At 36.4% G+C, this 27,981-nt stretch overlaps 1 protein-coding gene and 1 long non-coding RNA gene across 7 annotated transcripts in view; one reads left to right on the plus strand and one right to left on the minus strand.

Moving 5' to 3' along the window:
• Positions 1 to 295: 295 nt before the first annotated feature.
• Positions 296 to 27,981, minus strand: part of LOC123764982 (exocyst complex component Sec15) — a 36,615-nt gene continuing 8,929 nt past the window's right edge. For 2 of the 5 annotated variants that reach the window (XM_069333350.1, XM_069333351.1), the window contains exons 2-15: positions 18,391 to 18,556; positions 17,496 to 17,680; positions 15,720 to 15,887; positions 15,287 to 15,408; positions 12,810 to 13,009; positions 11,363 to 11,503; positions 10,944 to 11,042; positions 10,022 to 10,111; positions 7,730 to 7,953; positions 6,139 to 6,330; positions 4,515 to 4,755; positions 3,513 to 3,654; positions 3,187 to 3,373; positions 296 to 1,343 (exon numbers count right to left, since the gene is read on the minus strand). In XM_069333350.1, coding sequence (XP_069189451.1) covers positions 1,223 to 1,343; positions 3,187 to 3,373; positions 3,513 to 3,654; positions 4,515 to 4,755; positions 6,139 to 6,330; positions 7,730 to 7,953; positions 10,022 to 10,111; positions 10,944 to 11,042; positions 11,363 to 11,503; positions 12,810 to 13,009; positions 15,287 to 15,408; positions 15,720 to 15,887; positions 17,496 to 17,680; positions 18,391 to 18,556 — 2,278 coding nt within the window. In that variant the 3' untranslated portion in view covers positions 296 to 1,222. Of the gene's footprint in view, positions 1,344 to 3,186; positions 3,374 to 3,483; positions 3,655 to 4,514; positions 4,756 to 6,138; positions 6,331 to 7,729; positions 7,954 to 10,021; positions 10,112 to 10,943; positions 11,043 to 11,362; positions 11,504 to 12,809; positions 13,010 to 15,286; positions 15,409 to 15,719; positions 15,888 to 17,495; positions 17,681 to 18,390; positions 18,557 to 24,023; positions 24,344 to 27,981 lie in introns of those variants that run through there. The other 3 variants (XR_011229942.1, XM_069333352.1, XR_011229941.1) reach the window with 3 other exon arrangements.
• The window catches only part of LOC138369774 (uncharacterized), a 47,735-nt gene continuing 44,613 nt past the window's right edge, over positions 24,860 to 27,981 (plus strand). Inside the window, exon 1 of one of the 2 annotated variants that reach the window (XR_011229943.1) lies at positions 24,860 to 25,102. This is a non-coding gene — a long non-coding RNA (uncharacterized lncRNA). The remainder of the gene's footprint in view (positions 25,103 to 27,981) is intronic. The other variant, XR_011229944.1, reaches the window with a different exon arrangement.

Here is a 27,981-nt window from a genome sequence, read left to right on the forward strand (position 1 = left end):
AATTTGTTCAGTCTTCGAATATGGAATAAATGTTATCCACAAAGTAATGAAATGGTTAAGGCAGACTTCAAATGTAAAGTATTATATGAGAAACCAAAAGGCTCAAGAACCAGGGTTCAAGTTGACTGAAGGGCATGAGATGGGTGCCTAGAGCTGGAGCTCAACTCCTACAACACAACTAGGTAAGCAGCAATAGATAAGCATACAATGTCAAAATGTCATTGTGAGCCCCCTAATGTGGGTACAGCACAACATCTTCAAATTAACTGCATGCATGGAAAATGACAATAAAAAATTAACACAATACTTTATTATATTTAACAGTAATCTGTACAAAGTGGAATACAGTATTTATTCTCAGTAGTTATAGCATTATTTGTACAGAATATATGTAATCCTAGAAGAGCAAAGTAGTAATAATTTACATCAAATCTTTCAGACATCCGTAACATTTATAAAAGATCTTCCTTCAAATATAAATAAAATGCACCAAGCAAGATGAAAGAGCAAATCACACAAGTTTATGATTCACACCACTTAACTTTGTCAACAAACTTCACACATGAATAATATGAAACATGACGTACGAAGAGTGCATAAAGACATTATATGTTTTCCCTCCTTTCTCCTTAGTTCACACTCATTCACATTTATACACAAAAGAAAGAAGCACTGAGCCTTTGGCTGAACTTTTCACGATTTTGATTCTACTGTATATACAATTGCAACTAATTAATGGAATGTTGCTTAATTTTATGTGAATATCATGACAAAATAGTATTCACTGATGACTAATTGTGAAACATAATCCATTAGCAGACTTTGATATGTACATGTTTAACACCTGCCTTTCTTTCAATAAAATTCAATCGAAATATTGGAAAAATATTTACAAAAATTAACTAATTAATGCATCAGTTCTGAAGCCAAATGGTTTCCAGTTAACTACTAGCCTTAAAGACAAGGTAGTGTTTATACTGCCTCCCACTAACCTGGGGCTGCATTGTGGCCTTAATAACACTGATGAGCCGCACACATATCACAGCATCCACTCTACTCCAACGCTTTACCCCCCTTCCTTCCCGGACCCAAAAAGATAAAAAAAATTAACTAAGGAACCTTTTGTATAAAGATGGATATACACAAGAGTATTTGAAGCACATTGCTCTGGAGAGAGAGAGAGAGAGATATAGAGATAGAGAGAGAGAGAGAGGGAGGGCCCTCATGATGTGTGTTGCATGTGAGTGAGCTGACGGAGCTGCTTGAGAACAGTTTCTAAGAGCTTCTTCTTGTCACTTCTCTTGAGGATTGAGAACATGCCTCTCTTTTCACCTTCTCTAAGCCTGTAAAGAAAAACTTAATAAAATCAGGTAGAGTATGCATTATTTTATTATTACCAGTACTATTATTGCTTCAATTCTCACTTTGATGGGATTGGAGAAGCTTTACTTTAAAAATGATAAAAAAGCAATAAAGGGGAAGGTTAAACAATCAAAATAACAACCATTAATTTATCATGACTTCCAAACTAGCAGCATCATAGATAGCCTGCCCCGTTTCACTTCAGCATATCATCCACATTGTGTTAAAATATTCCAAATTACTATTCAGCCAAACCATGATAATTTCTTTCATCTGATAATTCATATTTACACATGAATACAACTGTTACTTTACTAAATCTTAATAGACCTTTACTGTACCATAGCAGCACTTCCCTTCATAAAACTAGATTCTCCCTGGTTTCAAACTGTCAAGAGAAACTTGTTCTTGATTACTTATAGTGGCACACTCTTCAAAACACAATCTCTCTTCCTCATGCTCATTCACTCACATACCGTATCTTCATCTACCCTGATCAACCTGATCAACCTGATCAACCAGGCTGTGACTCATACATCAGGCTGCGAGCAGCCGCGTCCAACAGCCTGGTTGATCAGTCCAGCAACCAGGAGGCCTGGTCAACGACCGGGCCGCGGGGACACTAAGCCCTGGAAGCACCTCAGGGTAACCTCAAGGTAAGGTAACCCTCATATTAATTCAACATTGCCAAACCATTTTCATAACTTACTTAACTGAGAAATGATTTGTCCTGCAAAGAAGGTAATTATCAAAACAAGGTACCAACCATAAAGACTATTTAGTACTCACAGAATATTCCAAAATTCCTAGATATCATTTAAGATGCCAATAAGAGAGCAAAGAGACATGTAAGATGAGTGATGTCAAAGGTAATAGATTCACCAATGATTTCATCAAGGGACATATTGACTCAAAGAAACAATGGGAAAACAAGATTTCTAATCATCCTGAAAATCAGGACATTTCCCGAAGAGGTGCACCATTGCTAGCGAGACAAGACAGTTTAAACAGTAAGGTACAGGATATCTTGAATGTGTCTCACAGCATCCATCCCATATTACATCTTGCATGTGTCTCCCTGCATCCATCCACACTACATCATGCATGTGTCTCACAGCATCCATCCACACTACATCTTGAATGTGTCTCATAGCATCCATCCACACTACACTTTGAATGTGTCTCACAGCATCCATTCACACTACATCTTGCATGTGTCTCCCAGCATCCATCCACACTACATGCATGTGTCCCCCAGCATCCATCCACACTACATCTTGCATGTGTCCCCCAGCATCCATTCACACTACATCTTGCATGTGTCTCCCAGCATCCATCCACACTACATCTTGCATGTGTCCCCCAGCATCCATCCACACTACATCATGCATCATGCTCACCTTTATCATTGCTCTTGTTCCTGGATCTTCAGTCACCCATTAATAATTATATAACAAGAATAATAATTTAAGCATTTAATTATGTATCAAGAAATTGTCATTATCTCATTGATCATACATGTGAAAACTGTAAAATTTCACAAGGATTCATTCTTACAACTGCATAATGAGGGGGGCTACAACTGTTTGACATGATGACCAAACCACACACCAGAAGATGAAGAGAGGACAACATTTCAATCCGTCCTGGACCATTATAAAGTCGATTGAGATCTTGATAATAGGCCAGGACGGACTGAAATGTCATCGTCTCTTCATCTTGTAATGTGTAGTTTGGTCATCATATATTCAGCCACGTTATTGTGACGCATCGTCTGCAATTGTTTGACACCATCATTTACCAATTCTTGTCCATTTTACTTACTTTTCAACAATAATTATAGCATTATGGGGATTGACTCGAAGATACTTGGAGTTTTCTGATCCATAATCATGTAAATATGTAGACCAGTCCTCTGTCATGAAGAGGTCAAGGAGCTGCCGCAAGTCAGAGAAGCACATAAGAAGGGCACCCTCCTCAAAACCTTCCACTGGTTCAAAAGCTGCAAATTCTGAAGCAAAATTTGTAAGCTATAAATATATTTACAAATATGGTTAATGAACTGTTTCTATATATATCCTGCAGGAATTGCCATAAAAAGGGAAGCTTAAAATTCCTTACTGCGTTATAAAAGCTATTACTTGACGTACGTTCACATTGGATGACATCAAGGTTGACTTGCTCTAGTGCAGCAAGTGACATCTGTTTGACATCTTCACTTAACAGCATTGCCATCAGAGACTTTGCTACATGTTGACAAGCCGACATACAAGCAGTCTGTGCCACTCTCACCTGAAAATAAGCACCCCACACATAAGATCCACCTGAATATAATCCCCTCTTACACCACAATCTCTTTACCACAAAAATTAACAATGAAAAAATATAAATACCAATACTGTATCACCTTTTGGAGCCCACGCCCTTGAAAAGCCAACCATTATTACAATGTAACTCCTTTTCTTTCTCTACGAGTCTCAATAAATTCCACTTCCTGATAATCAGATTGAAATTCCGTTAGCATTTCTCACAGAGCCAGATAATAACAAATTGAACAATTGGTTTCTGGCACAAGTATCAAGCATATTAAGCTCCACAGAAGGAGTTTAGATACATGCATAGATATGCACACACGCACAGCTTCATAAATGACTGTGTAAAGGATTATACTGACACTAGCTGAACCTTCAATATACATAGAAAACAGTTTATACAATTTAATTAAATTTGTTGGGGAAAGGCAGAGCGAGCGAGCGCGTGAGTGAGTGGTGTGTGTATGTATATGTGTGTATGTATATGTGTGTATGTATATGTGTGTATGTATGTATTTATGTATGTATGTGTGTATGTATGTATTCATGCCATGCATGCAAGGTCCCCCCCCCCATGGTCGAACTGCTGACCTTCTCCAAGATACAACCCCACCACAGCTGACTAACTTCTGGGTACCTATTTACTGCTAGATGAACAGTGGCATTACGTAAAAGGAAACGTGCCTAACCAGTTTTGTCCCACCTGGGATTCAAACCCAGGATTCCAGACTGATGGTCAAGATTGGACCAAACTGTACTACTGAGACCCTTTGCTACCTTTGATCATATATATTTTACATAACAATTAGATACAATTCTACAAAACATGTTCCAACTTACCGGTAAATTAGTAAAGGCAGTAAATGTTGAATTAAGGAAGGCTATTAAATCAGTGACATAAGATGACGAGGTGCCTTGTGGTTCTGCTAGCATCCAGTCGTAAGATGCCAGGTCCAAGAATTCATCTATCTTATGTTTGAGAGCAATGTATATTTGCTCCTCTGCTTCTCCTCTTATGTCCTTGAACATAGCTTTGCCTTGTAGTCTCCCGACACCTGGTTTACTGCTGTCTTCTATGCTCCTGAGTGATACAAAGTTACCAACTTAAGATATGATTCAATCACAATATATATATCTCTTAGGGGCCAAACTTCCAAACACACCTAAGAAGATATACATAGACAAAGAAATTAGTGCAATTCTAAAAGACCAGTATGAGACTGTTTAGCATCGCAATAAACAACACAAAAGTGGAAGATCCAAACAGCTTTTTCATAAACTATATCTAAACCCCCTAACAATATAACTGATATTAATGCAAACACAGTAGACTTTGAAAGAAAAATTTACAACATGCCCATGCACTCGTCCTCGGGTCCTGACTCCTGGAATTCAACATTCATAAAAAAATGTAAAGTGCCAGTACCACAAGCACTCGATGTAATGTAGAGAAAAAATTGGATACAGATGAGGTACCAGCAGCACTTAAATCAGCAGATATAGCTCCACTGCATAAGGGAGGTAATAAAGCTTTGGCCAAAAATGATACACCAGTCACACTAGCATCACACATAAGAAAAGTTTAAAAAAAAAAAGTGATCAGGAATCAAATCTCCAGTTTTATGGAGAATAATGAACTTCATAACCCAGGTCAACATGGCTTGTTGGACCAAGATATCACAGGTCGAGCTTGGCCCCAGGCCGGGCTCGTGAAGTAGAAGTTTAGGAACCTTCTCCAGGTAAATGACATAAGCTATTTGGAACATTTTATTCCACTGGACACAAAGACTGATTATGACATCTACTGAACTGTTTCAGGGTTTAGTTATCCTTATACAGTAAATGCTTCCCATCAGTTATATTATATCATGATACTTGGTAAGATATGGTCTCCTGGTCTCTTATCTTCCTGATACCTAACATCACTCTTCCTACCACTACCTACTTGATACCAAATGTTGCTCCTGCCACCACTTCCTGTACCTGACATCACTCCTGCCACCACTTCCTGTACCTGCCACCCCTTCCTGTACCTAACATCACTTCCTGTACCTAACATCACTCCTGCCACCACTTCCTGTACCTAACATCATGCAGGAATTTCAACTTAAAAGGACACAATTCAGCATTAGATTATAGATGACTACCTGTTTCACAAACCTGTGCTAAAATATAAGTTCTAATACTAGCCTATGGTGTTTCCACCATAGTGTTTGGTGTTCCATTTGGCATTTCCAAATTTTCACGCCGCAAACTGACTTAAATAACCTTTTGGAAACTATCAGCATTTACAAACTTAACAAGACCTCAACTGGTGTTCATTTATAGAACACAGTATTAAATAATATTAAGGGTATTACTTTAATACTAAGACTTTCATCACTATCAACTATCAGATGATGAGTCACAACAATGTGGTTGAAGATAACTTACTATCAACTTACTATGGTAACTATCAACTTACCCTGTTATCTTGGCAACATAGTGTTCTAAGAGAACATTAGCATGCTCCAGATGAAGTGTGTTGATCGTGATCTGGATTAGTTGCAGCAGACGCAAGCCAGGTCTTTTGATCAAAGTTGCCAGGCAGCCACTTAAGGTACGAGTCAAGAGCAGGTTGGTCGACTTTCGAACCATATCCTCTTTTTCTGTTTGACTGAATAGCATAAAACATATAATAAGTTGTTTACATTTATTCAACTTATTAATAACCACATTAAAACAATGTATTTGCAGGTACTTTAAAGTATTAGCAAACCAATATCGTTAGCAATTTACTAAATAAAGTAACTATATATATTTCGATAATGTGAAAGATACAAACATGTGGTATACATGAGATCCCAAGCTAAAAAACCTCTAACTTATGAACATCTAATCAAACATGATACATGGTTTTATCTTGAGAACCAAATATTTATGTTAAAAACAAAGCCCTAGTCCCCAATTTTAAGAATAAAATAATCAGCATATCAAACAGTGCTCCTCATTCCAATCCTTAGATGCAAGTCCTCTGTTTTGCAAACAGTGGCACCGCGTCACAATATTAAGAACCAAGTTCTTGATATTATGAACAGTGCAGTAAGTACAAATATGTACTTACTTATCCAGATTCCACTTAACCAGATATTTGGGTTATCCGGCCAAAATCATATCTGGATAATTTTCTGGCAAAACTTCGCCATATCCGCACAGAAATCTAGATAACCAGAGGTTAGGTTGTGTAAATTTTCCAGAATTACACATTTTAAGAGCTACAGTATCAAACAAGACGACAAACTACAAGATAAGCTGGTTTCTCTTTTAAATTATACTTTTGATTTATAGTACATATGTGTGGAAATCCAAATTATGTTGGTTGTGGTACAAAAAAACTGCAAATACTGTATGGTCATTTTTGGACTTTCCCTGTAGGAGTTCTACTTATCCGATAAGGGGTCCTTCCCATAAAGTCTGGATAAGCGAGCTTAGACAGTACTTTAATGTCTGTACGTCCTTGTGGGTATCACACACTGTGGCCAACTGAAGCTGTTCGGTCAGCAGCTACTCTCAGGCTGAGTGAAGACCAGTGATTTCTGTGCATTTTCTCAAGGATAACCCTTGCAGACGAGGAGTCACAATAACGTGGCTGAAATATCTTGACCAAACCACACACACTAGAAACTGAAGAGACGATGACGTTTTGGTCCATCCAGGACCATTCTCAAGTCGATTGTGGTACAAATTCTCACAATCCATTCTCACAATCAACTTGAGAATGGTCCAGGATGGACTGAAACATCGTACTACCTTCACTTTCTAGTGTATGGTTTGGTCAATAAGAATAACCCTTAATAATGGCTGACAAGAAGAAGAAATGTGTTACTGATGCCCCAGTGTCAAAGAGTAGAGCTGCTGCTACCTTAGAAACGAACAAAGGTGCAATAATTAAAAATTATTACACCTTCGTTCAAATTTTGGGGGAGGGACGAAACTATTAGGCAAATGTAATAAATTTACTCTTATATTTCCTTATTAGAATAAATATAATAACACCATTGTATTCAATTACTTACCTTAAATTTAAATCTTCTGAAAACTCCAGGCAGGCACCAATATAAATTTTGACCTCCCTATATACTTTAGGAACCATTAAACTAAAAGGGAAACGTTTTGGGAAAGATGCTTGCTCAAGCGCTTTGTCATGGTATGGGAAAACCTCAATGATATTATTATATTCTTCCGGTGTCTCCACTTGTATTGGATGGTAATTGTCCTTTTCAAAGATATCTCTAAACACCTGAAATAAAGTTGTTTATATGAGCAGATAATCAGTAATAGCAAAACATTTATTCCTAGAGCAAAACATTTTGGTTTAGAGCATGACCTGGGAGTATTCACCACATATGTTTGAATCTTCCTCATTGCTCCTACTGATTTTCTCAAAACATTAATATAAACAAACAACTTTTGAAATGCATGTATACCAGAGATGTTTATATACAAAACGAAAAGCTTCCATTGGCTCGTGTCACCAGAAACAACAATTGGAAAACAGGTTTTTTAACACTTAAAAGTTCAGTTAACATAGTACTGTATGTTAGTCTAGGTCAATGCCGTTATCCCCATTTGCTCATTTTTGTTATAATCGCCCAGTTTTATACAAATTACAGTACATAAATATGGTTATACTACTTCTGAATGGATGTAATGGAGTTAACTAAAACCCAATAACAAATTCTGTTACAATTTTGAATTACTTACTGTGCAATGAGGTTATTGTGTACTAGTGGCCTGCAATCATCATCAAATCACAGCAAAGGTTGTAAGACACATTTTATGAGCTGTGCCAGGAATAGCTTTGTGTAATATAATGGTGTACATATTATATTGTATGCCTATATTCAGTCTTACATATTTGTTTTATCAATTATATGAACAAATCAAATTATTTAACACAAAAAATACACAATGAAAACAAATAAGTGAAGCCACAAACATAACCATCCAACTTGATTGTTTGAGGCCTCTCACTCCTACACACAAGTCCACAAACTGGGTATCTAGTGATGGCACTCATTAACTCCTTCACGCATCTACTATTACAGCTAGAAAATAAGCTATTTTTTCTCTACCTTTTTCATGCAAATGTATCATTCATTCTATAAAACTAAATATTTTTTTTATAGTTTTGTTTTTATGCACAGGCAAGGTGACAATACTAATGAAGCTGCGAGGTAGAGTAGAACAATTAAATTATTTGCTCAGAACAATTAAAAACAATTGTTCTGAGCAAATATGCAATTTTAAAGTTATTAAATGAAAAGCACCAATGAGGTAACTATACATAATACTATGTACAGCTTCTTTCTGAACTTCATAAATACAGTGGAACCTCAATTCAACAAATCTTGATTTGGTGAATCTCTGGTCGGAATACACACACACCATGCCAGATTTACTCGCCCGATTTGATGAACACGTGTTCGTTGAAGTAGGTTATGTATGGATTTGCTTAGGATGCTGGGACCGAGTTTACAGGTGGAGCAAATATTACAAGAAATAGTCGGGGCCCTTGGGAAAGCCACTGAGCATATTTAAAACCAACTTCTATTGTTCTTTTTTATTTCTGGTTGCAGAGATTTTTTCGATTAAAATATCGTTCTTTTTTCAGTTGAAAATGAAATTTTGAAGCTGGGGCATGGGAAATATGTTAGATGTGGTTTAATCTTTTTACAGACAGGTTATCTTGGTTGTTGCCCTTCATATGACAGGAGGAAATTATGATTTTGCTCCGTGAAATCAGCCTAGAGCATGGGAAAAACTAGGTTATGAATTGTAAATATCTTAATATGGCTCCAATCACATTTTTGATGATTTTTGACTCAACATTGCAAACAATAGCTGGAGCCTTGTGGAAGCTACTGAAGATATTTAAAACCAAATTCTATGGTTTGTTTTAATTTGGAGTGAAAAAGGTTTTTTCACTTAGGTATGGCCCTGCTACCGTCAGAATATGAGTTTTGAAGCTAGAGATGCAAGAAATAAGTTAGGTGTAGTTAAATTTTGCGCATTCATTTGATAGTTGTGTTATATATTACAAGTTGAAATGAAAATTTTGCCAAGTGAAATTTACCCATAGGGTGTAGGAAATGCATCCTGGAGGCATCTTCGGTTCCAACAAATACCATACTGTACTGAATTGGGGTTGGTCACATATAGTTTGTTGAATCGAGATTGTATTGTACTGAAAGATACACCATGGAAAGAAATGGTGTCAAAAATAAAATAGGAAATTTTTTGTTACTTATTTTGAAGATGTTACCAATCGAAACCCTATTCCACCATCAAAAATATAAACTTCATACCTGTACCCACTTCTGCATCAAGACCTCGTTATAATGATCCTTCACCTCCAGCAGTAGTTCATGCAGAGGATTCACAGTATACCCATAGTTCTGCAAAGGATACCCATAAGAAAAAATATATTTATCTACAGTGTTTTATATATTATGTGTATTGTCCCATCTCCTTCCCAGTAGCTGTCAATCAGGAGGCTGTCACAGCGTAAGTGTCTTCAGGAGGCTTCATCACTACACAAAACTTTTACACTTTCATGATCTTGAAAACCCCATCCCAAAGTCCTTCACTTCACTTCATGTAATGATCTACTCTACCCTGGTTGTCTGCCTCTGTTACATGATGCCCCTCACCCATGTAGACCCCTTTGTTAAATGATTCTCAGGCAATTCCACTCTCAATCCATCTGTCCTTGCCATTACTTCCTAACTTAACTCATCCATATAGATATTAAAGTGGCATGGTGACATTACACATACCTATCTCATGCCCACGCCAACATTAACATCCTATCCTCTTGTTCTCCCAAAATTTCACAAATGCTTTACTATTCACATAAACGTGTTTCGATGCAGATTATTAGGGAATGGGGGAGGTCCCTTATAAAGACCTAAACATAAAAGATGGCTGTCCTTGATAACTGACCTGACTTTAGCAGTGGGTTACCTGACACAGGATTGTGATGTAGGCGAGTACTGTAATACAACTTCCTCAAAAAATTCTAATTGAAGCCCTAAAAGGTACACAATGAGACTAATGAACCTTATAAGAAAACCATATATCATGAATAGAGAACTCAATAAAAAAATTTTTATGAAACTAATAAGATGTTTAATTCCTTCAAACACAACTAGTTACAGTATATACACATACACACACAAATATGAGTCAAACTACAAATGTGTACAAGCCCAAACATTGATTTCTTACCTGCAAAGTATGGGCAAAGAGCATAATAAGATTCTTGATGTTTAACATAAGGAAAGTGTCAGTGCAGTATGAAGAATGGTTGCGAATATTATTTACAACCTGAAACAAAATGAACAAACATATCAAGAACATACATATTAAAAAATTTAAACTTAGTTTATTATTGCAATTTTAATGCAAAATCATTAATATTGAAAAGATTAATGAAAATTAACTTATAATTTAAATAATCTATATGAAGATAAGAGGTCATAATTGTCAAGTTAGGACAGTATCAAAATATATCTTCATGTACATAATCAAGAAAATAAAAGTCAAATTGCATATTATAATGAATTATTGAGGTATTTTATATACTGTAGCAGGAATGTCAGGGGATGTGTTTTTACTGAAGTTGATGCTCTCTCAATGGTACGTACCTTACCGGAGGCCATGTCCCAGACCTCATCCAGGTATGGCCTAGTGACCAAACCATTGCCAGTGTTCAGTACATGATCCTCTATCACAAAGAACCCAACCACTCCGTACAGATACTGTCGGTAACCTTCCAGGTTCTCGTGCTGCCAAATACAATGACATTGCTTTTAGGCTCGTATTAAAATATTAATAGAGAACTAAATTTGATCTAAACTGTCAAGAACATCAACTACAGTCACTTGTGGAAGATCTTGGTTAATATTTATAGTTTGCTTTACTTTAATGATTTCAACATATCTATTACACTCTCACTAAACATTTTAGATTAAGCCTCCCATACTCAAGTGCACATGTTCTTCAATCATTAATATCTATTACAAATCTCTGAAATAAACATTAAAATGCACCGCTAACAATTTTTACCTATAAGCAAAATGAAATACATCCAATAGATAGCTGCTGTGGCTTCTGCAAATTACCATGTTTCCAGAGACAAACTAGCAAGAGAAATTTCAAGACTTTGTGCATAATAAACCAAATTTGTCACATTTTTGGCAAATTGAGTTTTTTGTTTTTGTTTTGTTTTTTTATTTGCAATAATACACTTTTTATCATCCACTGTTAAACACACACAAGTGGAAAGAACTATGATGTATTTAAGAAAGAACAAAAATAATTTACAGCATGAAGGGACTATATATTTTAATTTAACAAGTGGTGAGGCACAATACTCCAGCTCACTACTCAGCTGTTTATGGGATGCTACTAGAAGTACCAAATGAAGAGAATGTAAGCTGAAACAACACACCGAGCTTTAGAGGATAAGGAATGGTGTGTGTGTTGGCAGTGCACACCTCTGTTAAAAGCTTCCTTCCATTATCAGATCACATGCACAAAGACTTCCACCACACACACACAACACTGTACAGAGCATATGGAGTTTTAATGCTCTAATAAATACGATTGGACTGTACTTTTACTGTTACTTCACTCAGAATGAATAGATCTACAGCTTAAGAAAAATCCCATAATTTACACAAATTTTGCTAATGCCAGATTATAAATTACTATTTTTAATACAACATACATACCCAACAGCAATTTTCAGCCCACAATCACTACAACTTGTGAGATGTTTGTTAAATTTCTCCAAAAAAATTTAAATAGCTTCAACTTGCCCTAAGATTCTTTGTTGATTACATTATCACTACAGCCTAATGCCAAATGAATCCATCACCTGCTTTCTAATTTACCAATGAAGAAAGAATTACTAATTTGCTTTTGCTCTTAACAAAATATCATAGCAATTATGTTTTCTGCTCGTTAGGACACGAGCAGAAAACATGAGTGCTATGATATTTTTATATAAATTATATGATATATGATATAAATTACTAGTACATTACTATACTTCTGTTTTGCTATCAAGATATTACATTTATTTCTCACCATATTTGTTGGAGGCTGCAAAGCCAGTCTGGCTTGCTCTCTGCGCTGCTGACGATAGTAAGTTTCAAACTGTTCTCTAGCACCCAACACAGTGTATATATGAAGACATCTGTATACTGGAGCAAAGTTGATCAGGTCCTGAGCACACAGTTCCTCCTCCTCGTCACTCTGGGCTTCAGACTCTGCTTCATATGTTTCACCTAGAACATACAATTTAATATCAACTTTGCAGTTTATGAAATACAGTAATTATGCCAAGGTAATCATAAACAATTATACACTCATTTCTATTAGTGGGGCCTCGATTTACGATGTTAATCCGTTCCCAGAGACGTATCGTAAGTCGAAGTGATTTTTCCCATAAGAAATAAAGGGAATTGAATTAATCCTTTCCACACCCCCAAAAATATTAACTTAAAAATACATTTTATACGGAATACAATTTTTTTCTCTAACTGCAATATAGTACATGTGTTTATCTTACCTTTATGGAGGACTTTTGATGGAGTATGGAAGATGGTGAGGAGGGGGAAGGAGGAGAGGTGTTACTGTTCGGAAGGGGAGTCCCCTTCCATTATTACATCAGGCAGTGATGATTTCTCTGGGGTACACTCTCTCCTACATTTTGCCTGCATACCATTAGGACCTAGTTGTGATTCACTACTTGTCTGTCTCACTAAAAATTTGTCTAGCGACACTTGTTTTTTCCCTTCGTTTTAACATTTGTCTGTAGTGATGCATCAGTGTCATTGAAAAGGTTAAGGAAACGGCCTACTACAGCTTACTCTGGGCGAGTCATTTCAACAAAAGTTTGCATTTCTTCCCACAGTCTACACCACTTCCTAATTGTTGAGGAAGGGACATTCTGTTCTGCCTCCTCCTTCCCTGAAGAAATTTGCTCGGCTGCCTCTATGGTCATCCTCACATATGTTTTCATATGTTGAACCTTACCACTGACTTTCTTGGGACCCATGGCATGATATATGATCAGTTTTATGTTCAAAAAGCAAAAAATCAAGAAAAAAATGGAATTTCTTATAAGTGTGATCGTCACTAAGCCAGCGCCTCTAGTAAACTGAGGCAGGTCAGCCAGCGCGACCATGAACCATGCGCTCGGTCGACCCAAACATGTATCAACGAATATCGTTAATCGACAACACTATCGTAAGTCGAGTCACATTTTCCGATCAAATTTATATCGTAACTCAAAATTATCTAAGTTGGGGCAATCGTAAGTCGAGGTGCCACTGTATTAGCAGATTAATGTGTCGTTTTGCTTACAATGTTTACCAATGAGTCATGCAAAACCCAATTCACAACTAAAAATTAGAAGCATAATGTATATGAATAATATATTGATCTACCACATTCATGACTCTGAATCAGCATATTATCCTTACAATACAGCAGTTTACATTAATACAATTTCAACCTTGATATAATCAGGATACAGAACTTCATTGACATTTCAAATGGAATACTTGCACATATCAATGTGCAAATTATCTTGCATACAAGTTATCATCTTATAAATATCTTGGCTAGTGTACCCAAGACATTTATAAGATGATATCAATGTTACCAAATGCTACAAATAATTTACAAAGCAAATATAATATTGGATATGAAAACAGTTTTGGTGGAGGAGCTGAACTTTCAACAAAGCCTTGTAGGCAACAGATATAAATGTGATGTTCAGATATAAAAATGATGATGAGTTTGAGTGATAAACTCACACAGGCAACCCTAAATATGCATGCGAGATACACTCCTGAGAAAATATGCACACAGGGATCTTTGCTTTACATGGAAAAAATACTTAAATACTTTATTTCAGATACCCCCAAAATTCTGCTTATTTTAAATCTTCCAGTAGTGGAAATAGCAAGAACTATTGTGGGAACACACTAATAAAAACTTTGTATAATGGAAGACTGAAGGACTCTCAGCATATTTTTATCCACAACAAGTAGTTATTTGCCACCAATGCACACTCAGTAATATTTTACCTTACACAGCCCATCTCCCTCAGATCAATAAATGAAATTCAACACTCAGGTCCAATACATTAAAAAGAACAAAAAAAAATTAAGAATTAAATCTCTCATACAAATTCACTTCATTAAATACCTATCGAAAACAAAACGCCACTCGAAATGCATTTTTTATTTCTTGTAGATGAATACAACATTAGAAGAAATAGCTGGTGTCAAAGAAAATCATTACGAATATGCTGTAGTACAGTATACGTAAAATACTTTAGAGTGTCAAAATCAAAGGCCACACTAGTCAATCTAATAGCTAAAACTCAATGGGTTCATGCATAGGATGTCATTCAGTTGGCTTATGACACTCTAGTTATAAGCAGAAATAACCTGGCTTATCAAGCAATCATTAGAGAAGCCCAGCTTGTGTGGGGTTGCCATAGTAGGAAAACTAAAAATTGTCTTCCACATAAAACCTTCAAAGAAACAAACCTGTAAATGGATTGGGAGGCAAGGGTGCATGCCTCTCATTCCTAGTCACCGCAAGTTTAGGATCCATGTTGTATTGTAGCGCTGCGTGTTTCATGGCCACCTGACCAATTCTTGTTGATACCCTGTTGACAAGTTAACAGAGATACATATTAAACAACTGAAATAAAAGATTTACAAGTAATATAATCTTTTCATTGTCAAGACTTCATATATCACATTTTGGTTTCACCCAACACCCTGACACTGCACCACTTCACCAAACACTCCCCCACTGCACTTATAACATTCCACGTGCTGCAATCTTTTTTCCAGCCATCTTCCTAACAAAATAATAGTTTGTCTCTCTACATTCATAGTTTTCATGTATCCTCAGTTAAGTATTAATTATTTTAAAGTCATTAAGATCAATTTGTCCCATGACATAAAAACTCGCCTTCTAATGGCTTCCAGGAAATCTTTGATATCGGACATGGATGCGTGCTTGATATCTTCTCGCACCCTCGGGATGTTATCACGCATCTGCTGAGCAAATCTGTAACTAGCTACCCGAGGCAAATATGTATGCTCAAGCTGTTCCAGGGTCTTCAGAGCCGGATAGTACCTGTGAATATATATCAATGCTAAACAGTTTTCTACACAAGCTTTATGGATAAGCATCAGAGCCTTGTATTCATTTTAAATACAGTAGTTCCAATGGATGGATGCACATCAAACAGGTGTTCTAGATAGAACATGTGGATGCACATCAATAGGGTTGTCATCAGTTCTAGATGCTTGTCAGTTCTTTATACAATGATACTGTACCTATCTTTATTTGGCTTAGATTTATTACAACATTTGGTCAAAAATAAGTGACAAATCACCAATATCAACTACAGTATTAAAGCCTTAAGACAAAATATTTATTATTAATAACAGTACCAAAACTTGTTAAATGTAATAGTTCTTGTAATTCCAGCACCTTACACACAGCCAGTGCAAGACCACTGGCTGTGCAGATTCCATGTCAAGAGTGCAGCACTGGCATGAAATCTGCACCACATGAAGTGCAAAACTGACCTGGAAAAAGTGCAGATATGTGCAGTAAAAGAAGTAAATGCTTGAATAAAGATTAAATTATAAGACTAAATTATAAGAACACACTAAGGAAATCTATTACTACTACAGGGAGACATGGCAAACTGAAGGGTCAAACTGTATGATCATGGCATACAAAATATTGAGGGGGAATAGACAATATGGAAAAGTACAGCGTCTTTAAATTGAGAGAAAAAAAGAACACGACACAGATAGAAGATGAAAAGGCAAAATTATTCCAAGAAATGAAAGATAACAGATGTACCCGGTATAGGTGGTCAACAAATTGAATTCAAAATGTTGAAACAAGTTGTAGAAGCTACTTCTAGCCATATTAACTTCAAGAACAGATTCTTCAAAGACCTTATAAGGCAGGAAAGTAAAAACACACACCAGATAATAAAATCAAGCGATGACTAATGAAATGCCCTTTTCTGGTGGGCCCTCGGTGGCTTCCCAAGCTAAGCGCATGTTTGGCCTCGGGACTTGTTTCAGGATTGACTGATTGATGAAGATTAAGCCACTCAAGAGGTGGCACGGACATGAATAGCCCGTAATTGTTTTAGGAGGTCAACCTGAGTGTTAACCTCATGCGATGTCTGAGGTGTCCATGAGCTCCAAGCTATTATCTTCTCCCATCATCTTCCATGGAAGAGCCATGACAGCCTTACTATTGTAAACTAGTTTATGAAGCTAATGATTCCAGAAATCAAGTAATGAATGTAATGAAAGGTTCTTTCTTTCTTTCTTTTTTTGGAGGGCCCTCAGCTGTTTCCCTTCATAACCCTGTTCCCTACTTGCCTGTTGGGTGTAGGGATTTGAACAGCTCATGAGTGAGGGGGTAAGATGGCTGGAACACTGGGCTGTCAATAAATACCTAATTTTCTTCAAGCAATTGCTTGTTTTCTTGTGCTTATGTTTTCTGATTTGAGGTTTTCTCAGTTTTGAGTTGATCTCTGACCCTCCAAGCTTCCCTCGCCTCAGAGAGCCAGATTCTAGTCCTGGCTCCCAGTAAACACGGGTGGTCTCTGAGGCCTTGTGCATGACTCAGCCGGTGCTTGGCTACAGAAAGCTACCGAGGGGACCCTCCCCAAATTGGAAGCAGAAATGTAAATAAGAGTCATGAGCATACCTTTTTTCCTGCATCTGTTTTTGTAGTTTGGAGTAAGTGGTCAACACTGGCAAACATAATGTGAGAGCATCAATAGCTGCACAAATGTTGGATTGAACCTTTCTTGTTTTTATCAACTCTTCACTTTTAGCAAGGAGTTTTTTTGCAGATTCTTGGGCTTCGTCATCTATTCTTACAACTTCCGTCTGAAGTAAAATTTAAGGAAAGAATACGCGAATATTAGTGAAGTGTTGAAGTATTAAACATCGCTGACAAATTTAGTATTATCAATGATGATACTTTGCTTTGTTCCTTACAAGACAAATCACTGTAATCACATGCATTTCTGTCAATAATATTCAACACTTAAAGTTGTTATCTTATTCAACGATATCACATAAAACATTTGCTGCAAACTATATATGCTGCCTTAGCAGTAAGTACACATTGTTGACACCAAGGAAGCCACCAACAGCTTCCACTGGTAACTGACATCGCTGACCAGAAAGTTACATTTAATGAAATCGAGTGTAAAGTTTAAGATTAAGTACAAGTACACATTAGATGGACTATCCTTGTTGATTTTGATAATTGAAAATGAAGGAACAAAAATATTCACAAAAAGAGCTAATAAAGTCTGAACAATTATTTACATAATGTAACTCACAATAACATGGCTGAAAACTAGACACTCAAACCCACATATTGTATATGAAAGAAAGGAAAGTGATGAACCAAAATATCACCACACTTTCCTTTCTTTTCATGGGCGAGTTAGGCGTCTAGAATCTTATTTTTTTCCTTCTTCTTTGCTTACATACAGTGTGATTCTTCAAGTAACATTTATGAAACATACCTAGCATAACATAAATCATTAATTAGCAAAACAGCAATCACACTTATGAACAAGAATTACCTTGAGTTTGTGTGCCTGAGATCTGACTTGCAGAAGCTCCCGAATTGAGTCAATAAAGCCCTGATAGTGGTGGTTACACATGCGTTCAATATCCCTGTCATGGTTTCGGATTCTTGTATCCAACCTTTCCATGAATTTGCCATGTTCATCTCCATCGTATATGGTCCTGTGAAAAAAAAGAACTAATTAAAATAACATTTAAATAAGCTAAGGTGGTTACAGTACCACCACAAACCAATGATAAATGAAATCTCCTTCATGTATCCCAACTTTTAAATAATCCCACACTCCTCTATTTGTAGTTCACCTATGGCTAGTTTCAGTAAGGGTTTTCATGGCAGTGGCTTGCGGGATCATATATACACAAGCCAGTTGATCTGGCACGTTCGACTTGAGCCTAATTCGCCATTAAAAATTTAAACCTATGTTCTGGCAGTTTCTTTTATTTGATATAAAAAAATTGTTTTTATAATTCTGCATATATGCCTACTTTTTATTAAGTTATTCTACCCTTCTTACCACATAATTTGCAAACATAAATTGTTATTTTATTGTGCAAATTGAGGAATGATCTTCAGTAAATGTTGCAGTTGTACGGTGGTTGACACGGGCATGTGGCAGGTGGTATATTACTGGTCGCAAAAAGCAACCAATGACCTGTTTGAAGCAAATGCTAAATACCACCAGCATCAGACCATAGAGGATAGGGGACGCACTGAACCCAGAACACATAGCATAGTTGTGCCAACAGCAACCATTTTTAAAAGAATATGCTCCATATGCACCCATTAAGCATAATTCATAGTTTGAGCAAGTATGACCAATTGCTAGAACCTAGGGAGGTATTATTGCACCAGATACTGCAGCTATGAGGTAGTGCCAGAGCTGGATTTACTCCCCATAAGCACAATTAGGTAAGCACACTTGCCCATACATCCAGATCTGTCATAAGGGGCAAGCAATATATGTGACTGACCTATCACCTCTTGTCCTCCTCTCTTCAAATGTTATTAGTTTTTGTTCACATAGCCTGTCCTCATAACTCATTTCTTTATCTCTAGTATCTCTCATGGTAAATCTTGGATCTTTTCAATTCTTGTGCTTTACAAGATGTTGATTCCAAGCTGGAGCTGCATACTCCATGATTTACCTTACATATACCATGTATACTTATCATAATGGATTCCTTGGTCAGGTTTGCCATCCTCATGTATGCAAGCCTTACACAAGTAGCTGAGGATTTCAACAGAGTGAAGCAGATCATTGTTAACAATTGATACCAGTACTCTAATGGAAGCTGAACTGCCATACTACCACTAATGAAGACAAGAAATCAGGACCTGTCCCATTTATAAAACTCTACTACAGGAACTTCTTTTCAACGAATCATAAGACAGAGAAAACAGACCTGAAAGACATAAGAAATGTGACCCTTACTAACACTAAACAGAAGATACAGTCCATCACATATTGTACTACAAGAGTATGACAATCCAACTTGTTCATGAAGAACTTGTGACACCAAATAAAACGCCTTGAGAAAGACGAATGTTTTCTAAACCTTTACATGCCCATTAACATTACCCAATCAGCTTACACCTAGCCAGGAAGACAATAGCACAACAAGTGACTCAAACCTCTCCACCTCATCATATAGTCAAGTTCAACATAACATGAAATTACTGTTCATTCATTGGAGCACAAGGAAGGGTTCAATCATACATGTGCAAGGATGCTCAGTGTTATGAATACAGTATACATACGTACTCACCTAGTTGTGCTAGCGGGGGTTGAGCTCTGGCTCTTTGGTCCCGCCTCTCAACTGTCAATCAACTGGTGCATAGATTCCTGAGCCTACTGGGCACTATCATATTTACATTTAAAACTGTGTATCAAGTCTGCCTCCACAACATCACTACCTAATGCATTCCATCTGTTAACTACTCTGACACTGAAAAAGTTCTTTCTAACATCCCTGTGGCTCATTTGGGTACTCAGTTTCCACCTGTGTCCCCTTATTCACGTACCCATAACTCATTATGGTTATGATAAACCTAAGTGTTTAAGGTTTCAAGTCAATAAGTTAAGGTAAGGCACAATAAGGTATTCTCCAATCAAAACCAAATATTACAAAAATATCTGACATTATATTAAACTCTTTAATAACAAGAAACCTTAGTTTCATGCTAATATGTGCTGTAAGTAGTGCTAGTTTCAAGCTAATTCAATATAAGCTTTCTCAAGTAATAGCAGACAAAAATAAGTTACCATGGGAGTACACTGCTTAATTGAATGGAAACTTATAAGAGTAGAATTTTCTGAAGCAGATTTTGATTTTCCCAAGCCTCATCTTGAGGTTATCTTGAGGTGATTTTGGGGCTTGACGTCCCCGCGGCCCAGTCCTCGACCAGGCCTCCTTTTTGTTACACCCCTAGGAGGCAGCCCGTACCAACTGGCTAACTCCCAGGTACTTATTTACTGCTAGGTAACAGAGGCACCAGGGTAAAAGAAACTCTGCCCATTTGTTTCTGCCTCCACCGGGAATCGAACCTGGAACCTCAGGACTACGAACCTGAAGCGCTGTCCACTCAGCTGTCAGGCCGCCTCATACAGCATTTAATTTTGAAGGACTGCAGACTTTACACTTAGTAGCCTTTACCATTCATAGTTATAATTTTTGTTCATGAATTAAAAGACTACAGTAGTTGTTTTGTGTTTTCCTCAAAATTAATAAGATTAAATACATTATTTTTCAACATCTCAAACAATTACATACGTATTAATTAACAACCTTGAAAACTATTACTGGTGTTAGACTATGTATATGTGTGGAGTACTGTACATGTTCCTCTAACACCAATAGTTAAAGTTGGTCAATAATAATGATGAATGATTAATAAATGTTATGATTAATCATGAACAACATTATCACCATCCACCCCCTATTCCACTTTCATGTGTGGCTGCATTTGTCTTGCTGAAATAGCAGAATACAAGAAAATCTAGGACACAAAATATGAACCTTATCCAAATACAATAATACTGTAATCTTCTTTAGATTATATTACTAATCATATATACAGTGTTTTGTGCTATAGTTAAGAAATTTTTAAATAACATCTAGGCCTAAAAATAACAGCCTTATGACAAGTCACAGTTCATTTCTATCACAATTCTTATCGTATTTAACAATTTAAAATTAAATAATCACTGAGCAATGAAAAGAAAGTTAGGACACACATTATTTCCTGATAGAGTGTCGAGGTGGTGAAGATCCTCTCAAAATGGTCCAGTTCACACTGCCCCTCCACTTCAGTTTCCATGATTGTGTGTCACAAGTCAATTTCAACAATGCTACACACTAAAGTGATGTCAATCTAGTTATATTTAGTCACTATAGAATTTTTCCAAACCCCAAAATTATGAAACTAAGCAAAAGCACAACACTACATTTATTTAAATTTTCCACAAGCCTGTGCCCGGCACACCCCCTCAGCCCCTGAAAACTAACACCAAAGCAGCAGTGCTGGGTGTTATATGACCGAGTGTATCATAGGGAACCTATAGTGGGTGTGTGTGTGTGTGTGTGTGTGTGTGTGTACTGGTAAATGTTGCCACACATTATACAATGTAAACAATGCCCTTACATTAATACAATACTGTACTGTACTTTCAAAACCTTCCTGTCAAATCTCATAACTAAACTATTACTGTTATATTTGGATAAAATACTGCACAGGTAATTGGAAACCTCCTCAAAGCAATACAGTACTGTACTTACACTTATATAATCTAGCTCGCCATAATTGTCATGAAACCTTAGGTGGCAACAGTTAGTACTGGACTAGCTGAGAAGTGCAGGACTTGATAACTGGTGCTTTAGTACCATTCCTGGGTGCACTTGTGACTACACTGCACACCAATATTACACAAAAATAATTCAAGGTCCTATTAATACATGTTCTACATATGTAGATATTTACCATAATTGCATACCATGTACATACTTGTATATGTCAGAAGTGAGCATTTGCAATGTCTTGTCACAATGAATGAATACGGTATGTAGGTAAAGAATGTGTGGAGGCAATAATTGTACATAATTTTAACTTGAAACTAGAATAAAGTGCATTTTAGTATACTGAGCAGCTCTCACAATGGTAGTGCTTCTCTCCTATACTCAGTATACTGAGCAACTTTCACAATAGTAGTGCTTCTCTTCTGTACTCAGTATACCAAGCAGCTCACACAATGGTAGTGCTTCTCTCCTATACTCAGTATACCAAGCAGCTCACACAATGGTAGTGCTTCTCTCCTGTACTCAGTATACCAAGCAGCTCTCACAATGGTAGTGCTTCTCCTCTGTATTCAGTATACTATACAGCTCACACAATGTTAGTGCTTCTCTCTTATACTCAGTATACTGAGCAGCTCTCACAATAGTAGTGCTTCTCTTCTGTACTCAGTATACCAAGCAGCTCACACAATGGTAGTGCTTCTCTCCTATACTCAGTATACCAAGCAGCTCTCACAATGGTAGTGCTTCTCTCCTATACTCAGTATACTGAGCAGCTCTCACAATGGTAGTGCTTCTCTCCTATACTCAGTATACCAAGCAGCTCTCACAATGGTAGTGCTTCTCCTCTGTACTCCAGTATACTGAGCAGGTTCTCACAAAAAGAGCATTCATATCTTTACTCCAATACAGAGTAATTTTTTAAATCTTAACAGACATATAATGAATTCCTCCAGATAATGTAACAGTATCACCATATCAACTCTCCACTGCGAACGATTGGTAATCTGAACTATATAGGGTCAACCCCATTTGAGTTAGCTAATTGTTTTACTGACAAAGTTAAAAAAAGTAACACATTTGAATTTATTCTGGTTTTGTTCAACAAAGGTCTTAATAACCTGAATTTTAATTCGGGTTCAGAAGTAAATCCAGCGAGCCAGTGTCTCAAGTCAGGTCACCTGCTAAATCGGGATTACTGTGTTATAGGCAGATATGGACTAATTAAAGTTCAGGAATATATTTCATATGAAACACTCAGACAAAAATAATGACTAGAAACAGTTCAATGGGGGTTTTGGCCATACTTTTGTCAAGTGTGCTGCTTTGCCAGGTAAAGTATGTTAATTATTAGGAAAAAAGAACGAAGTCAATGTGGCTATACACCTACCAAATCACAGGAATGGGTTACAATAGCACTGTTACCCTATATAATGAGAAACTTTTATAACAAGAGCACTTCATATCTACAATATACTGTACTACAGTATATACCATAACAATAACTATACAAGCACTTTCAATCCTTTAAAAATGCTTTAAACCTTCATGAAAGAAAACAGATTTGGTGTCAGTTTGTATTTTCAATTATACTTTGACAACTTAGTAGCTAGCAAATTCTATTCAGAAAGTTCATCACTAGATTGCATCAGTTGAAATTATGTAGTAAAGTTTGTTGCTGCACAGATGTGGCTCAATAGAATTGTTTTAAGAATAACATCATTCACTGTGCCTTAGCATAATCCATGATTGAAGAGACAGTTTTTAAAACTACAGTACTGTAATCCCAATCTTTAAATTCAATTAAAAGCTGAATGATGGAAAAATAAACCCTTACCATGTGAAGTAATATGCAGTTGGGTCTACAACACCTGGGAACATCATTTTCAATCTCCTTATCAATGGGAGTTGCTATTCACCTTTCAACCACTAGATTTTGCCTTACTGGAAACTTTGTATGTTATACTGTGCAGTGCATGTTCAATTTAATTACTGTTCATTCAAAACACCACAACTGTCTTATTCAGAGAATTAATTATAAATGGTATGATGGTGGTTGTTGCTAGATTCTCTCTCTCTCTCTCTCTCTCTCTCTCACACACATTGAGCAAACCTGCTCCCTCAGGATGTATAACTATGATACCAACATCCTCTACTGACTTACAGAGGCTTCAGTTTCTTAATGATGTACCATCACCTTTTATACTCAACTAAATAATATTGAACATTTCACATGAAACTTGTATGTATATAAAGTATATATGCACCCCAATATTCTTATTTTCAAATGGTTAAGAAAAATCTAAATTTAAAGGAAACATGCCATGGTATTTCAAATTAAGACTTACACCTAAAGATTCCAAACTAAATAAATAAAGCCAAATGGCAAAATTGGCATGTTATTTACAAGCCAAATTAAATCAAGTCATTCCAAATTAAATCAAGATAATAACATTTATGATAGAAAAGAAAAAGTAAAGTAAGTAAATCAAAATAAAAGTACAGCATGTACTGAACATAAAAAAAATATATATACAAGGCTCAAAAACAACAGAAGAACAGTACAGTACTTCATTCATAATTCAAAAAGTAGATATAGAGCTTTCATTAATAACAATAAATGTGTGGTTACCCTGTGTATCAAATACAGTACACTATCTCAACAGGATGTTCACAGTAAGGGAGGAGCCACAAACCCTTGCGGTGAGGTATCAGAGCTGCAAGAAGTGCCAGTGCTGAAACAAAATTCCTGAGGAAAACAGTGGTTCATATTTTGAGAATTATACACCATCTTTATTCCTGTGTACCACGTACATCGGGTGAGGTGGCATTTGCTCAAAGGAAAAAGATCTGCATCAGCATACTGCTGGTAAATCATCTACTGTACAGCAATGTCCCATTGCTTCACAGGACAAGGTAGAGTGTGCTTCCTATCAGTTGTCAATTGTTTCATACATCCCCTCATTCACTCCCTCTTTTTCAAATTGAGTCCACTGCATCTTAAAAATTGTACACACAATAACATTAGAATAAATGAAATTGCAGAAGACCTTTTGGCCTATTTAAGACAGCTATCTATATCAACCAAAACTCATTCATATACAGTACAGCATCCATTTCACCCCATTTTAAACAATCCAGTGATCCTATGTCCATTATGTTATCCAGTAATTTGTTCCATAAATTTACAACTATTTACAAACCAATATTTGCCCAGGTTTTCCTGAATCTAATCTTATCCAATTTATATTCCTTGTTTCATGTTCTATTTTGTTGGCATCGAAGTGTGCATAATTAAAAAAGTAAATAAATAAAATGGAAATTTTTTTAGATAGCAATTGGAGCAGAGTAAGGGTTAAACCCCACCACCAATAAATAACAGGCAGTTTCCTGTTTCAACTATGGGAATCCAATATGTACTGTGGTTAGGTTGGATATAGAGAATTACAGGGATTGAATCACCACAGGCATTTTTCTCCATACTAATATAATTAACTTTTGTGTCTAATAATAGTGGCTAAAACATTCAGCTAGGAATTACTACACTACCTTGGTAGCTATATAATCAACTTACACTATACTGCTGTATATGCATAAAACTAAATGCTTGGTTGTGTAAATGCTTGATGAATCCTGGCCCTGGGATTGTGTGTGTTTACTAGTTGTGTTTTTGCGGGGGTTGAGCTTTGCTCTTTCGGCCCGCCTCTCAATTGTCAATCAACTGTTTAACTATTTTTTTTTTTTTTTCCCCACACCACACACACACACACACCCCCCCCCCCCAGGAAGCAGCCCGTGACAGCTGACTAACTCCCAGGTACCTATTTACTGCTAGGTAACAGGGGCACTTAGGGTGAAAGAAACTTTGCCTATTTGTTTCTGCCTCGTGCGGGAATCGAACCCGCGCCACAGAATTACGAGTCCTGCGCGCTATCCACCAGGCTACGAGGCCCCCCCTGTGTGTGGTGAGGTGCATGTACAACTACTAGTATTATTACAGTTAGGCCTCTCACTCTGTCAACAACCTTTTATTTTTTTATTCAGTTTGAGGATCACTGTTTTCATTTTCTGACTTCTATGTGTTAGGGGTCTCAAATTACATGACACTTTCAATTTTGAGTGTACAGGCACCAAGAATGTTAGAATTGTCATGTTTTTGTGGTCACTCTGAAAATATATACTACTGTATACTGTACTTCAACCTATTGCTGCAGTGTCAGGCTTTCACTATGTACAGTACAATACATATATTGTTTTCATTCATTCATTCATCAATTGATTTTGCCTTTATTGTACAGTATGGCATTTGCACAACAAATCAGAAAACTACGTTTATGCATGGAATTCAACCACTGCAAACTACTTCAAGCTCATCATCACCTAGCAAAAAATCAGCTATCAGAACTATAACAAATTCTGCCTTCAGACAAGACAGCTTCTTGCTTAAATCCCTAAACAAACTTCCAGTCTCCCAAAAAATGATTTTGAATTAATCCACACATTCTCTTGTGCAATTTACTTACAATGCCATATTCCTCAATTTTAATCCCATTTTGAAAGTCTTCCCAGATGGATGTAATAGAACCCATGAACCTCAGAAATAAATATCTCTCTGATATTACCATAGCCAGACTCTATGCAAACCTGCCATGCAAATAGAGACCCCAATATATGGAACTCCCTTTCTAATTATTGTAGTAAAAACTGTTTAACTGTACTGCACTTTATTAAAAAATTAATAATGAAGTACTGTATTATTATAGTACTGTAAGGATTAGATGAAGTACTGTACCTAATTTCATTACCACTGTAATCCCACCTTGTGCTACTAACTCACCTAGTACTTTACAATCTAAAAATACAATTACAGTACATTAATAATAAATTTCTGATCACCACTACTTTATATTAATAATAATAGATGGGGTACCTCACAATAACTAGGTCTCTTCTCCCTCCTCCCTCTATAACCTCCCATCCCTGTTATTCTTACTATTGTTACAAACACAATGTTGTAATGATATTGAGATTACATTGTGTGTAGTGAATGACAGAAAATTGTGAAAGTCTTTGGAAAACCAAAGCCCCATTTCAGAATTTATAGGCATCGCTAGTAACTGCAATAGGTGTTAATCCTACTTAGAGAGGCATAGGGAGTAAACCTCAATCCCCTCCCCCCCCCTTATGACACCATATAATCACAATTCACCATACAAAGTTGCAGGAGGCTAACTGTAAGCATCAGGCCTCCAACATTGAACATACATTGTTTTATATATTTGTACATGGGTAATAATTATTTGAATCCAAATTCTGTCATTACTGTATATACCTGTCACTAGTACATCTATTTTTGTTTTTCGAGATTGACTTCCAAACTGTAATTTAAAATTCACTGCAAATCCTGCACGAGCTTTTAAAACTTACTCGAACTGAACTGCGTATTAATGGCTTTGCTAGAATTTAGTACTTAATTACCAAGTGTATTCTCACAACCTATTGTACCTTTTTGCACATATATAAGTAAAATACAGTATATGGCATTTCCATATTAATGTTTATTACATATGGGGTGATAACTACACATTGTACGAAGTACATTACATTACCCACTTCCTTGCATCAAACTCCTATGTTTACTTAGTGGCCATGTAAACAAAACCAAAATAACAAGACAGGCTAACATTATACAACATATATTTTATAATAAATATTATTACTATAAAAAAATTATTCAATCCTTCATTTCTCCATCAAAATTAAGTCTTGCTTTGACTGAATGAGTTGCATAAATT

Source organism: Procambarus clarkii, chromosome 29 (assembly GCF_040958095.1).
Source record: "Procambarus clarkii isolate CNS0578487 chromosome 29, FALCON_Pclarkii_2.0, whole genome shotgun sequence".
Taxonomy (NCBI): domain Eukaryota; kingdom Metazoa; phylum Arthropoda; class Malacostraca; order Decapoda; family Cambaridae; genus Procambarus; species Procambarus clarkii.